We start from the raw sequence: 15,207 nt of genomic DNA on the forward strand, positions 1-15,207 counted from the left end.
CCCCGTCCCAGGAAACCACTAATCTGTGTTCTGCCTCTACAGATTTGCTTTTGCTGGGCATTTCATATACATAGAATCATACAATATGTGATCCTTTGTGTATGGCTTCTTTCACTGAGCATAATGTTTTCAAGGTTCATCCATGTTGTGGCATGTATCAGTACTATGTTTCTTTTTATGGATCAGTAATATCCATTGTATGACTATACTGCATTTTTATTCATCTATTCATCAGCTAATGGACATTTGAGTTGTTTTCATTTTTTGCTATTATGAATAATGCTGCCATGGACATTCATGTACACATATGTTTTCATTTTGGAAGACATATGCTGAGGGGTAAAATTACTGGGTCATGTGTTTATCATTTTGAAGAACTGCCAGACTGTTTTCCAAAGCAGCTATAGCATTTTACATTCCAACCAGAAATGCACAAGGGTTCTAATTTCTCTACATCTTCAATGCTTGTTATTGTCTGTCTTTTTAAATTTCTTCCCTCTTATAGGGTGTGAAGTAGGATCTCGTGGTTTTTGTTTGCATTTCCCTAATAATGTTGAGCATTTTTCCATATGTTTATTGACTGTTAATATACCTTCCTTGGAAAGATGTCTATTCAAATCCTCAACCCATTTAAAATGGATCCTTTGTTTTTTTATTGTTGAGAGATAATAATTCTTTATATATTCTGGATCCAAGTCCTTTTTTTGATTCACAAATGTTTACTTTCATTCTGTGGAGTACACACACACACACACACACACACACACACATATATATATATATATATATATATATATATATATATATATATATATATTTGTCTTTTCACTTTCTTGTCTTTTGCATCATAAAAGTTTTAATTGTGATGAAGTCTAGTTTATCTGTTATTTTATTGTTGTTGTTGCTTGTGTTTTGACTTCATTTCTTAGAAACCATTGTTTAATCCCAGGTCACAAAGACTGACTCCTATGTTTTCTTCTAAGAGTTTAATACTCTAATATATAGGTCAACGAGTCATCTTGAGTTAATTTTTGTATATGGTGTGAGGTAGGGGTCCAAGTTTATTCTTTTGCATGTGGATATTCAGCTTCCCCAGCACCATTTGTTAAAAATACTTTTTTTTCCCTTCCACTGAATTGTCTTAGTACCTGTATTAGCTTGGGCTGCTATAACAAATTATAATACAGTGGGTGATTTAAGCAACAGAAATGTGTATCTCACACTTCTGGAGGCTGGGAAATCTAAGATAAGGTGCTGATCAATTTGGTTCCTGGTAAAAGTTCCCTTCCTGACTTTTAGGCAGATGTCTTTTTGCTATGTCAGAAGAGAGAGAGAGAGAGAGAGAGAGAGAGAGAGAGAGAGAGAGAGAGAGAAGAGAGAGAGAGAGAGAGCTTTCACATATGAATTTGGGGGAATCACAAACATTCAGTCCATATTATTCATCTCTTAGTCCCTCAAAATTCATGTTATTCATACATGCAAATTATATTCATTCCATCCCCATAGCTCTAAAAATCTTAACTTGTCCTAGACTCAACTCTAAAGTCCAAAGTTTCATCTAAATATCTTCTAAAACAGTCCGACAGAAGTGGCTCAGTGGTTGAGCATCGACCTATGAACCAGGAGGTCATGGTGGAATTCCGTCAGGGCATATGCCTAGGTTGTGGGCTTGATCCCAGTCTTGCAGGAGGCAGCCATTCAATGGTTCTCTCTCATCATTGATGTTTCTATCTCTCTCTCCCTCTCCCTTCTCTCTGAAACCAATAGAAATATATTTAAAAATAAATAAATAAATACATACATAATCTTCCGGGTGAGGCTGGGTCCCGGGCCCGGGAGAGGCCACGCGCCCCTGGGTCCGGGTGAGGCCATCCGCCCCTGGGTCCGGGTGAAGCTGAATCCTGGGTCTGGGTGAGGCCGTGTGCCCCTGGATCCAGGTGAGGCTGGGTCCCTGGTCCAGGTGAGGTCGTGCGCCCCTGGGTCCGGGTGAGGCCGTATGCCCCTGGATCCGGGTGAGGCTGGGTCCCGGGTCCGGGTGAGGCCGCACACACCTAGGTCCGGGTGAGGCCACGCGCCCCTGGGTCTGGGAGAGGCCACGCGCCCCTGGGTCCGGGTGAGGCCACGCGCCCCTGGGTCCGGGTGAGGCCACGCGCCCCTGGGTCCGGGTGAAGCTAGATCCCGGGTCCGGGTGAGGCCGTGTGCCCCTGGATCCGGGTGAGGCTGGGTCCCAGGTCCGGGTGAGGCCGTGGGCCCCTGGATCCGGGTGATGCCACGCGACCCTGGGTCTGGGAGAGGCCACGCGCCCCTGGGTCCAGGTGAGGCCACGCGCCCCTGGGTCCGGGGGAAGCTAGATCCCAGGTCCGGGTGAGGCCGTGTGCCCCTGGATCCGGGTGAGGCTGGGTCCTGGGCCCAGGTGAGGCCACGCGCCTCTGGGTCCGGGTAAGGCCACACGACCCTGGGTCTGGGTGAAGCTGGATCCCGGGTCCGGGTGAGGCCGTATGCCCCTGGATCCGGGTGAGGCTGGGTCCCGGGTCCTGGTGAGGCCGCACACACCTAGGTCCGGGTGAGGCCACGCACCCCTGGGTCTGGGAGAGGCCACGCGCCCCTGGGTCCAGGTGAGGCCACACACCCCCTGGGTCCGGGTGAGGCCACGTGCCCCTGGGTCTGGATGAAGCTGTGCCCATGGGTCCGGCCGAGACCCAACCAGAGGGAATCGAACCTGCATTACCACCATTTGTCCACCATCCAGAGCTGAGGGGTCAGTGCCGACATGTACACATAAGGAACTGGTGGACATTGATATTGGGTCTCAAAAGAACTGTTGGTCCAGAAAGAAACTCACTACAGACTGATTCATTTGCCTGTCAGCATAACTATTATTGCTCATCTCACATTCAGTTCATATAAGTATATCTCTAGTGACACATGATCTCGCTCATCTAGGGGAAATGATGAACAACATAGACTGATGAAAAAGAACAGAACCAGAAACAAGGAGGCATCGATCGGACTATCGGGCCTCAGAGGGAGGATAGGGGAGGGTGGGGGGAGGGGGGAGAGATCAACCAAAGGACTTGTGTGCATGCATATGAGCCTAACCAATGGTTAAGTTCAACAGGGGGTTGGGGCATCCGTGGGGAGGGGTGTGGGATGGGAATGGGGGGATGAGGACAAATATGTGACACCTTAATCAATAAAGAAATTAAAAAAAAATACATAAATAATCTTCTAAAGCAGATATGGTGAGATTTAAGGTATGATTCATCCTGAGATAAAATTTATCTTCAGCTGTGTCTGAAATAAGATGAGTTGTGCTTTCCAAAATGTAACGAACAAGCATAGGATAGACATCCTCATTCCAAAAGAAAGAAAAAGGAAAGAAGAAAAGGTGATGGGTCCCAAACCAACTCAAAATCTAGTAAGGTGAATTTCATCAGATTTTAAGGCTTATAAATGACAAAAAGTTAATTTTCACTGTTCTGGAGTCTGGAAGCTCAAGATCCAGGCGCTTGCAGATTCAGTGTCTGGCGAGGGCCTGCTTTCTGGTTCATTAATGGCTGTCGTTTGACTGTGTCTTCACATGGTGTGTCTTCACATGGTGTGTCTTTGACATGGTGTGTCTTCACATGGTGTGTCTTCACACAGTGTGTCTTCACATGGTGTGTCTTCACATGGTGTGTCTTCACATGGTGTGTCTTTGACATGGTGTGTCTTCGCACGGTGTGTCTTCACATGGTGTGTCTTCACACGGTGTGTCTTCACACGGTGTGTCTTCACATGGTGTGTCTTCACATGGTGTGTCTTTGACATGGTGTGTCTTCACATGGTGTGTCTTCACATGGTGTGTCTTCACATGGTGTGTCTTCACATGGTGTGTCTTTGACATGGTGTGTCTTTGACATGGTGTCTTCACACGGAGGAAGGGGCTCTGGGCTCTGTGGAATCTCTTTTATGAAGCAGCCATTCTATTCATGAGGGCTCCACACTTACGACCTAAGCACCTCCCAAAGTCCCCACCTCCTAATACCATCCCATTGGGCATTAGGTTTCAACATACATAGTAGGGGAGGGGGACATTAATATTCAGTCCACAGCAACTGGTCAACTCAAAGTTTTCTGTGTGTGACATTCTGATATGTACAATGTTCTTCATCATTCTAGGATTTTCTTTCACACTTGAATATTTTCTAGTGCTAAAAATTGCTGTACATTTTGTCTATAGGTAAGATTATCCAAAGGCACCACACCCCTCAGGTTAAAATCACAGCTTACACAAAGAAGATTTTTGGGTGTGGCCAAACATGTTCTAGATCAGGAGAGATACTGAGAATCTTCGAGTAATCACCTATAGCTGCCTACTCCTCTCTTACACGTGCTTGCAATTGATTTATAACATCATTGTTTCACATCTGTTTGACTTTCTAACCGTAGCACTGTAAAAGATGAGACCTAGATTTTGTTTCACGTTTGTGTTCAACTCAATATAGAATCATTTATATTTGTCTCAGAGAATTCTGAAAAAACTTATTTCCACTGGCACAAATGATTACTGTAGGCCTGTGTTCTAGCTTTACATAATTTTAAAATTTTTTATAACACATTTAGGTATTATTTTTATCAAAATCATAATTAGTAATTACAATACAGAAGTTTTTATCTAGAATAGCTCTTGAAAGGCAAAAGTATTAGTTTCCCTTCTTGTCACTTGTATATTGGAGTCTTAAAAATTACAAAACTATATATGTTAATTGAAGTACATTTGGAAATATAAGAAAATGAAGAGAAAACAGAAATAGTCTATAAAGAGTGGCTATCTTGACCTTCCTAAAATTACAGTGCTTTGGTTACTGTCATCTGTATAATCACAGCCAGGCTCCAGAGCTTCCCTTCGACACTTCTGTGGGGTAAGAAGAGCAGAGATGGGAGGTTGGAGAAGGAAGCTGGATTCCTTCAGAGGTAGACTTTGAATGGAAATGACCAACCTCTGAGTTTGCCACGCTTCACTTTTGTTCATTGAAGTTCTTTGGACTCTGATCACTAGACCTTCCTGGTTTTTGCTTGCCTAGGTAGAACCAGTTAATTCTTTCTAGACCAGTTATGGAGTTCTGCTTATTTGACTATTTTATATTTAAATTTTATATTATCAGGTTTGGATATTCTATATTCTCGGGTTTAAAACATTTGATTTGATGTTCCCAATACAACTGCATTACTGGTCACAACTAAAGTTTTAAAATTCTACGTACTCTAAAGGTGCTCAAATTTTTTTCTTCTTAACTTTTCAGACTTACAGAAAAATTACAATAAAAAGACAAATAATTCCATTGTATTCTTTACCCAAGTTCTCCAAATGTTACCATTTTATCTGATTGCTCTCTCTCTTTCTCTTTATCACTTCAGAATAATTACAGACATGCTGTCATTATCTCTCAATATTTCAATATGCATTTCCTCAAAACAAGGACATTTTCTTATATATTCACTGGAAGCCCAGTGCATGATTTAATCATGCACGTGTAAGCTGTCTGTCCGCTGGTCGGCAGCTCCGAAGTCCCTGGGCCCCTAGGGCAAGGCGGGGCGGGGGCGTGGTCCTCCTGCTGCCGGAGCCCGGGGTCTTGCCTTAGCCTCCCGCCCAGGAAGGCTGGGGCCTCCGCCACGTGCTCCTGCGGCCCAACTGCCGCCAGACTCCTCCCTGGGGAGCCGCGCCGCCCTCTCACCACCGCCCTGCCGCCTCCAAACCTCCAAACCTCCAAAACGCCGGCTCGCTGCCCCAGAGGCCTGTCTGTGCCGCAGCACAGCCATGGCGCAGACGCTGAGCTCGCGTCACCGCTGGCAACCGGCCCAATCACCACCCCAGCCACCCCGAGTCCCGCCCCCTGTGTCTCCCGCTGGCCCAATCGTGGGCTTAGCGGAGTGATGGTAATTTAAATATTACCTTTTTATTATGTAAGATAGTTCAAATATAAAAATCAGGGAATTACCACTGTTATAATACTGATATTGAATCCATATACCTCTTTTCAATTTTTTCCAGTTGTCCCAATGACTTAATAATGTCTGATAGAGTTCAAGAAGAATTTTTTTCCTTCCTTCCTTCCTTCCTTCCTTCCTTCCTTCCTTCCTTCCTTCCTTCCTTCTTTCTTTCTTTCCTTCCTTCCCTCCCCCTTCTTTCTTTTCTGGTTCAGGATCTAATACAGAATCACACATCCATTGAGTTAGCTGATTGAATTTTGATAAATTCACTTAATTGAAGTATAATGTACATATAATAAAATTTACTCACTCTAAGTGAAGTTTTAAGCTTTAATTGTATAAGTTTTGACAAATGCATGCTCTCATGTATTGAATAAATATATGGAATATTTCCATCACCCCAAAAGGCTCCCTTTGCTTCTTCCCAGTCAAATCCCCAACTCCTGGTTCCTGGTAACCCTTGATCTCTGTCATTATAGATTTGATTTATCTTTTGTGTAGTTTTGTGCAATTGAAATACTGCAATACGTACACCTTTGTATCCAGCTCAGTATGTTTTGAGTTTCATGAGAGAGGGAGTGAGAGAGTCATCAATGTGAGAGAGACACATTGATTGGTTGCTTCCTGCATGATCCCTGAGTGGGGCCAAGGATCAAACCTGCAGCCTAGGAACATGCCCTTGACTGGGAATTGAAGCTGGGAACCTTCAGTTTGAGGGCAGATGCTCTAACCACTGAACAAACTGGCCAGGGCTTATTTGCTTTTGAAACCTGTAAATCATGATGTCAACTTTCATCATGCACATGCAATACGATAAGCTAAGTTTGAGCACTTGTATTAATTCATTTCATTTTTGCAACAGCCCTGAGATAGGTACTACTATCATTCCTATCTTACAGATGAGAAAACCGAGGCACTGAGAGGCTAAACAATTGGCCCAAGCTCACGTATCTAAGAAGTGTGAAGCTAGTCTTTAAACTCAAGCTGGACAATATGGTAATTACCAGAGGGGAAGGGGGGTGGGTGGAGGGAGGCAGAAAAAGCTATTGGGGGTCAAATACTGTATATGGTCTATCTTCCAAATTAATTCATTATAGCTAGCAGCCTCTCTGACTTCTTGTATCAAGAGACTATATACTTCATCCTCTTTTTAATTTTTAAGTTATCTCTCTTTTTAAACTTTCATATATTTCCAATATACTCTGAAATAGAGGAAATATAATAAACAGTCATTTTATCTGTAAAAATATTAGTAGATATCTCTGATTGAGGAGGATTTAAAAAATTGTAACTCTGATATTAGAATCACACCTGAAAAATTACATTAGTTTCTTAATATCATCAAAATTTAGTGTTCAAATCTCCTCGATTTGTCATCATTATTTTTATTTGCAATGTGTGTGAAGCATGATACATATAATCGGAATCATTTGATATCTCATAGATGTCACTGAATTTATAGGTTCTCCCTGGAACTCTTTTGCTTTCTGCAGGTTAATTGTTGAAAAAAATAGGTCATATGCCTGTAGAGTTTTCTGTATTCTGGATTTTGCTGACCAAATCTCTATGGTATAATTTAAAGTTCTCTATTCCTTATACTTCCTGAAATTTGTAATTAAATCTTGAAGCTTTATTATATTCAGGTCTGATTTTTTTTTTTTTTTTTTTTGGTTACACTACATCAAAGGTGATGCTGTAAAACTTCCATCAAAAAAGTACACAATGCCCGATCATGGCTCTTTTTGTGATGGTATCAGCCATTGATGATCATTGCCCAGATGAGTTCATTTATTAGGGGTTGTAAAATGGTGTTCTAGTCCCATCATTTCTTCTTTGCTTATTAGCCAGAATACATCTATACAGAGAAAACTGTTATGAACTATTTGGTCACCTGAGATTTTCATAGGAAAGAAAACAATTAATGTTGGCTTCTTTCCCTTTGACACTCATTTTCAAAACAGTAAGTTGGTTATGAGAAAAAAAGATTGCAACTATAGACTATGCTGGCTCATTTGCCAAGAATTAACCATACAAACTCTCTTAGTACAGTCTCATCTTAGGTTTTCCTGAAGAACATGCCAAGGCAAATGGGAAATTTGGCATCTTTTGCCAGACAACGAACATAAAAAGTAATGGGGCATTTTCATCTTCAAAGCATAGCAGGGCTAATTATTTCGCCCATCTCCCCAAGAAGTAGGCGTTATTAACCTCATTTCAAAGATAAGAAAATGGACACTTGAAGCAGCTATGAGAGCAACTTGCCCCAAGCTAAGAGGGTGTCACCATGTAAGATGAGAATATAATTTATGTATGGCTTAATTTTAAATTTCATGCTGAGGAAGAGAGATACAGGGAGAGCCAGAGAAAATAGGGTTCAAGTCCACTGACTCAACTCTGACACCATGGGTTGTGCAGTGTGCTGAAATTAGAGGACGCTCTGTGCCTCTGGGGGTTATCAATGAAGTATTTGATATGGTAACGCCTGACACATGGTAAGTGTGAGCACATGCTTGTTGGCTGACCTAAAATAATGTGCCCCATTTTGCTACTACAGACATCCCTGCAGTGTGACAAAAACAGAAAAGTTTCCACTAGATTCAGACTCTTCATTTATTGAAAACAGTTGGAAGATGATGGCCATTTTTTCTCTAAGTTAGAACTACAATGTGTGCGGATTACTTCCTGTGTAAAGTAGAGGTAGTATTTGTGTTCAAGTTGGAACATGTTTAGTTCATGCTGACAAATCACGTGCAATTGTGAGCCTGATTCAAACAGGAGATGATATAGTTCTTGGGACTCAGTCTTCTCAACACGTGGGTTGGTGCTGGCATTTTCCATTGGAGAGATGTTGAAGTTAAAATAATCCCAACACCGGGGAGCTGGAATTTACGACGTTTAGGTTCTCCACCCAGACTAACTGCCCCGACAGCCTCTAATTGCTTGGACATTGGCGAAGCTCGCCTCCTCAGCACAAACGCTGCTGCTGTCAGGGTGCAGCAGCTGTCAGGGTGTGAGAGTGAGTGGAGAAGCAAGTTAGCATAGGTGATTTTCAAAAGGAGGAAACCCAGAAGCCTTTTTTTTTTTTAAACGTTAGATTTGTCTTTTTATTTACCTAACAACACTCCTAACCTAAACCCCATCTGGTGAGCCTCATGATGACTTGGTAATTTAGCTCCTCCTTGGAAAGAACTGCGGATACCTCCCATGTACTGTAGACTTTTAATTCGGAAATTAAAGGCTACATGTTTTAGTTTTCGGTGAGACATTGTTTAATTTGTACCCAGGTTTCTTCTTTCTATTAAATTCTCAACTCATGTGCCAATAAACCTATTTATTGACTTTTTTTTTCTTTAAGAAACTGCATACCTTTTTAGCTTTTCTCCTTCCTAACTTAGAGCTAGCTTTGCTGTTCTGGGTGTCAGCTATTTAAAGGCATGCTGTAATCTCTTGGATAGGTAAAGAGAAAGGAGGAGGGATCTTGCTGTTCTCACACATCCTCCTCCTACTCAAAGACTTGCTCCACTTTCCTCCAGCTCCTCCTTTTCTGGCTAATGATATCTATCTCCCTGTGAAGTCATGACTAGTATCCGTAGGTAAACACTAGTTTGCTTATCAAATCCTGGAACACAAAGACCTTGGAAAAGTAGGTTGAAGACTGATATCAAAGAGGCCTAATTTTTTTTTTCGTAATGCCTTTTTTATTACAATATCCAAAAAACTGAGTATACAAGTTTAGGAGGTCTCAAGACCCCTTCTTTGACTATAGGAATGTGCCATCTCAAGATAGTATATTTAAACTATAAAGAAGTTCAAATATAAAGAAAAAAAATACATAAACATTCTGTATGTCTTTTACTACCAATTACGTATCCTTCTGTACACCCTGAAAAACTTCCCTGTAAATTATAATACAAAAAGCAAATTATAATACATATATTATATATATATGCACATATACATAAAAAATACCTATGTGTATATTGTGTGTGTATATAAAGTGTTGGTAGCTCCCATTCCCCAAAGATAAGCTGTTTTCTTTAATCATCTGTATTAGTGTCAACAAATGGCTACAGATACCTATTAATTTGAGAATTTAATACATTATTGTGAATTTATTTATTTATTTATTTATTTATTTATTTATTTTCTTCTCCTACCACACTTTATTAGGAAGATGAAACAGAATCTATGTACAGGACACAGCGGTGTCGGGGGTGAGGGGATCTCTGGGCTATTTCCAAGGAGGCCACAGTTGGGAGAAGCTGCTCTCTTCCACTTAGTGCCTGGAAAAGGGCCCAGTGCAGGGTAGGAACTGGCCAAGCAATACTGCTTCCAGTCTACTATTCAATTCCTTCTTGCTTGTCTTTGATGGCCACCCGGAATCGCTCTTGCAGCAGAGAGAGTTCACTAATGAGGTCTGTGATGGCATTGGTGAAAGCCTCCTGGGGGCTGTAGTCTGGTGTGGTCTGCACACGGATGATGATGTTGTGCTCCAAGGGGTGGGGAACTTTGTAGCCAGCAAACAGCACCTGTGGGTCCTTCAACAGCTGTGATTTAATAATGTTTCCTAGTGTGTGATCTTCTTTGTTGATGGTGAACAAACAGGCATTGGGTACTTTGGTGTCCTTGTTAATGGTGATCTTCTCGCCTTCGAACAACAAGAACGCCTCGAAGGCAGGAGGGGCGTTCATCCTAGTGTCGCAGCCGCCTCCAAAGTCTCCGCAGCCCCACCACAGCCTCCAGACCACTTGAACGCAACCTCCATTATTGTGAATTTAAACAAGCCAAAGGGCAAGAGGAAAAAGCACTATGTGGATGACACATCTGGGGGTAAATTACCAAAACATCAAAGGGGCCTAATTTTATGCAATAGGGATGATTACATCGTCTTTATAATACTAACAAGTGTTGGAGCTGACAATATAATTTGTTTTAGGGGTGTGCAAAAATCATGGGTCCATAGCAGAAGGACTAGTGGGAGACTCCATCACAGAGAGCAGTCAGGACTGCCAACTGCTGGCTGCTCAGGAGGTGGGGCGAAGCTTGTCTCTAACCAAGTGAGTCAGGATAGTGGTTCTGCTTTGGCGAGGGGGGGGGGGGGGGCGGGGAGGAAGGTCTTGGGGCTTTCCCCTCAAAATCTCCCTTGAACAAAAAACTGATCATTAATGTCAAGGAAATTATGTTTGATTCATTTGTTTTCCTCCATTCTTGAACTATATATAGGACTCCATATTTATTTGTTAACTTTAAAATTTCATTTATTTGTTAAGCAGTGGAAAGTGGGATGCTATTTGTACAGGCTCAGAGTTTGGAGTCTGAGTTCTGGGTGTGAGCTTGACTCCATCTCTTCTTAGCAATTCCTTATATTTCTAATGTCACTTTCCTCATTTGTGAAATTAGAATCACAATACATAACTGACTTGAGATAATCTATATATATAAAAGGCTAAGTGACTGACTGTATGTCGTCAGACTGTCCAACTCACCTGTAAACGTTGAGTTGCGCATGCGCAATACATATAAAGCTCTCGCTGGTGCCAATTGCACTCGTGTGTTTCGATCTGTCATTGTCAATCGTGAATTTGGTTGTTTTTGTTGCATTCTGAAGCTGAAAGAAAGCGGCAGAATATGTAGGTGCAATCATCATGCTATTCAGAAATCTTAATAGTAAATGGGGTCTTTGTAATGGTACTAGATTTATTGTCAAAAGATTGCAACCTGACATAATCAAAGCTGAAATATTAACAGGAACTGTGGAAAGGAGAGGTTGTTCTGATTCCAAGAATTGATTTGTCCCATCTGACACAGGCCTCCCATTTAAATTAATTCGAAGACGGTTTCCTGTGATGCCAGCATTTGTGATGATTATTAACAAATCACAAGGACAAACTCTAGACAGAGTAAGAATCGTCCTACCGGAACCCGTTTTCCGACATGGTCAGTTATACGTTACTTTCTCTCGAGTTTGAAGAGTGTGTGACATTAAAGTTGTAAATACTTTATCACAAGGGAAATTAGTCAAGCACTCTGAAAGTGTTTTTACTCTTAATTTGGTATCTTGGAAGCTTCTTGAAAATTTCCTCCCTTCCCAAGTGAAGCCAGTTGACTTCATATCTGAGATGTTTACATTCTTACACTCTCTCTCTCATACGTCCTGTCAACACGTAGAACTGATGCTTATTAGGGGAAGGAGTCCTTCTCATATTCCACTCAATATATTCCATCACCCACATCAAACAGATAAGTTTAATCTCAGATTAACCACACAGTATGGTGTTTGATACAGGAGTAAAGAGGATTTATTACAAGCACTACCTAGATTTAAATATAGAATTTGCTTTCCCCTTTATCAACCTAACCTGGGGGAAGCCACGCACTAGCCTGGTGCCTCTGTAGTTATTTCCTTTTCATTTATAAAATGGAATAAATCTAGAACTTCTGTAAAATGGTTATTACAAGTCATGTGGTTAAAGGTCTTACATCACTTTTAAAAATGTGCACACAAGGCGCTGGGGGCTCAAGTTTCACTGTTTGGAAACAAGGGGTTTGGACTTGGCCAAGCTTCCTTTAGAGCTGAGCTTAGGCTTCTCCTGGACTCTGTGCGCTGTAGTTGCATCATGCAGTCAGGCAGAGATCCAGGCCACCACCGAGTCAGCAGGGGACTGGTCCTGCGGAGGAGGAGGGAGGAAGGGTCAGGCCTGTTCCCGCCTGTACCTCCTCCTGGGGCGGGGATCCTTCTGGAAGGGCTCCTGTCCTCCTTGGCCTGGTTCATCTCAGGGGGGCGGGGGGGCCTGGGCTGGTTGCTGTCTCGGGTATGACCCCAGCTTCTGCTGGGCCACTTTGAGCTCCTAGACCTCACCGAGGGACACTTTAGAATTTCTACTTCTTAAGAGACATAACTTAAAAAAAAAGTTACGTTGCCCTTTATTAGCAACTAAACTAGCAGGTATCTGCGGTACACCACAGCTATAATTGACTACAGCTGGAGACTTATTATGCAAAGGCTCAGTTGTGGCAGACAGCTTTTTGAAAGTAACTTGTCAAGAAACAGAGCTTCCTAATAATAAGAAATAATATATGATGACTATAGAAAATTTAGAAGACACAGGGCACTACAGAAAAAAAATAAAATCATCTTCAATTTCACCAGCCAGAAATAACTATTGTTAAAATTATTTTATGCATTTTCTTTACGTCTTCTAAGTATACACACACATATGTAATTTTTAATGCCAAAAATCAAGGAACCCTTAAGTGCATTACTGTAAGAAGCGGAAGTCCCTAAATATACATATACATTTATATATTTTTTAACCTACTGGGACACAACTGATCTTGTGAGCATGACTCTTTCCTTATTGTTTGTTTAGTTGTCTTGGTGTTTTATTTTCCCCTTAAGTTTGTTTCTTAGCAGAAAATTACATGTAAATTATTTTTCATAACAGGTGAACATTTACTATAAAATTTCTTCCAGACAGACGGCTTTTTAAACACTAGAAGCTGATGAGACCAAGAGCATGACAGCATGTTAGGCTGCTGGGTTCTTGAAATGGATGTAATTAGGGTAAAGGATTATAAATCTGAGGTTTTGAAACTTTTTGTTCTGTCTCAGAAACACTAAGGCATACCTTGTCGTATCTTTCCTGACTCAGTTTCTCCACATGTGAAGAAGAGATAATAGCTCTCAGTGGCTGGATGGAAGCCTTTATTGTATCAGTTCTGTGAATTGCTAGACATGTGCAAGGTTCTTGTCATTCCTCTGCTGTATGGGGAGATGCCATATACATTGGAGGCACTCATACTTATTAATGGGGTGAAAAACACTTTACTATTTGTAGGTATCTGGGGAGGGTGCTCAACAATTTGTGACTGAAATTTATCTTCTGAGATAGAGAAAGAGAGAGAGAGAGAGAGAGAGAGAGAGAGAGAGAGAGAGAGAGAGAGAGAAGAGGAGAGGGGAGAGGGGAGGAGAGGGAGAATATGAATGATTCTAAGCATGCTATAACAAAGCTCCTTTGAGTTGTTCCTGGGAGTGGCTGGGTGTGTCAAGCCATTCCTCAGCCCGAATGCTGAATAATCAAGTTATCATGTTTGTAGTGTTTCAACCTATAAGTAAGAAAAGGCCCCGACAGAAGAGTCTCCTAGGTTATTAAATATTTGGGCTGATGATTACTTTCGTTGAACTACAGGAAATTATTGTTTGGTAAATTTGTATGATGGATGAGTGAATAATTCATTCTTTAAGCTATATGTTTTCCCTTCAAAAGAAAGCAACTACTCTTTTTAATACACAGTAATAACTTAGTTTTTGTGGCAAATAAAAAAGAAGAAACTTATGTATTATTTTTGGAATTATAGAGCAAATGCTTCTCTTTACAAACAGGCATATCATTTCCAACTGGATATTTTAAAAGAAACATTTATTTCCAACAGTCAGAATTATGCTTGTGCTTCCTTGGGTATTGCTGAATTCCTGTCGCTGGAAGTGTTTCTGTCCGGGTTAGACAAGCACTGAACAGGAGTGTGACAGAGGGAATCTAGCCATCAAAAAGGAGAATGGACAAAGCTCTCTGATTTAAGTGCAAGTCTCTTAAAATCTTGGGTCACAGTAGCAAGCATGCAGCAGGTGTTCAACAAATGATTCTAGTGACTTCGATGTGAGAATACCCTGCACTGGCCTTTTGGCCATTTTGCCATTCCCTGCGGCTGTGCCTGTCTGAGGAATAGTGGAAGTGGTGATAATCACCACCATTATTAGGGAACACATGCTATGTGCCGGGCACTCACATGGATTGTCTCTTCATGTGTTTCATTTTACAGATGAGCAAGTTGAGCCTTGATAGGATCACTACTTTGTCTAAGATTTATCAAGTGGTGAGTGGTAGAATCAGTGTCCAAGTTTATGACTTGGCCCTCACACCCACTTTCCCCATTATAGCTGGATAGTGAGATTTTTGAGAGGAATCCTGTCCACATCACTGACCTTCTTTCCTCCACTTGCTCCATTGATACCCCAAATTCTACTGTTAGAGTTTAACTCATTGTGTTTATGACTTTGATGCTGGTTAATAATAAAATACTTAGGGCCTTGGGGGAAGGAAATCTATTAGTCAATCTTAGTTTAACAAAATGAGTTGCTGTTATTCCTTTAGTCAACAAGCATTTATTGACTCCATACTGTCTACCAAGTCGATACGAAGTGCTGGTGTTACAAAAAGAAATGAGGCTTGGTAT

General features: G+C 41.5%; 1 protein-coding gene across 1 annotated transcript; it reads right to left on the reverse strand.

Moving 5' to 3' along the window:
• Nucleotides 1–10,192: 10,192 nt before the first annotated feature.
• Nucleotides 10,193–10,726, reverse strand: LOC307107712 (DNA-directed RNA polymerase II subunit RPB11-like). The gene has a single exon (XM_079785143.1). The coding sequence runs from the start codon at nt 10,662–10,664 to the stop codon at nt 10,314–10,316; it is 351 nt and encodes a 116-aa protein (XP_079641269.1). The 5' UTR covers nt 10,665–10,726; the 3' UTR covers nt 10,193–10,313.
• Nucleotides 10,727–15,207: the final 4,481 nt, after the last annotated feature.

The sequence above is a fragment of the Cnephaeus nilssonii genome (assembly GCF_951640355.1).
Source record: "Cnephaeus nilssonii genome assembly, chromosome: 11".
NCBI lineage: Eukaryota > Metazoa > Chordata > Mammalia > Chiroptera > Vespertilionidae > Cnephaeus > Cnephaeus nilssonii.

Bases quoted from the DNA above. Each gene is read 5' to 3' on its own strand.
- LOC307107712 (XM_079785143.1), bottom strand. From the start codon at position 10,664: ATGAACGCCCCTCCTGCCTTCGAGGCGTTCTTGTTGTTCGAAGGCGAG.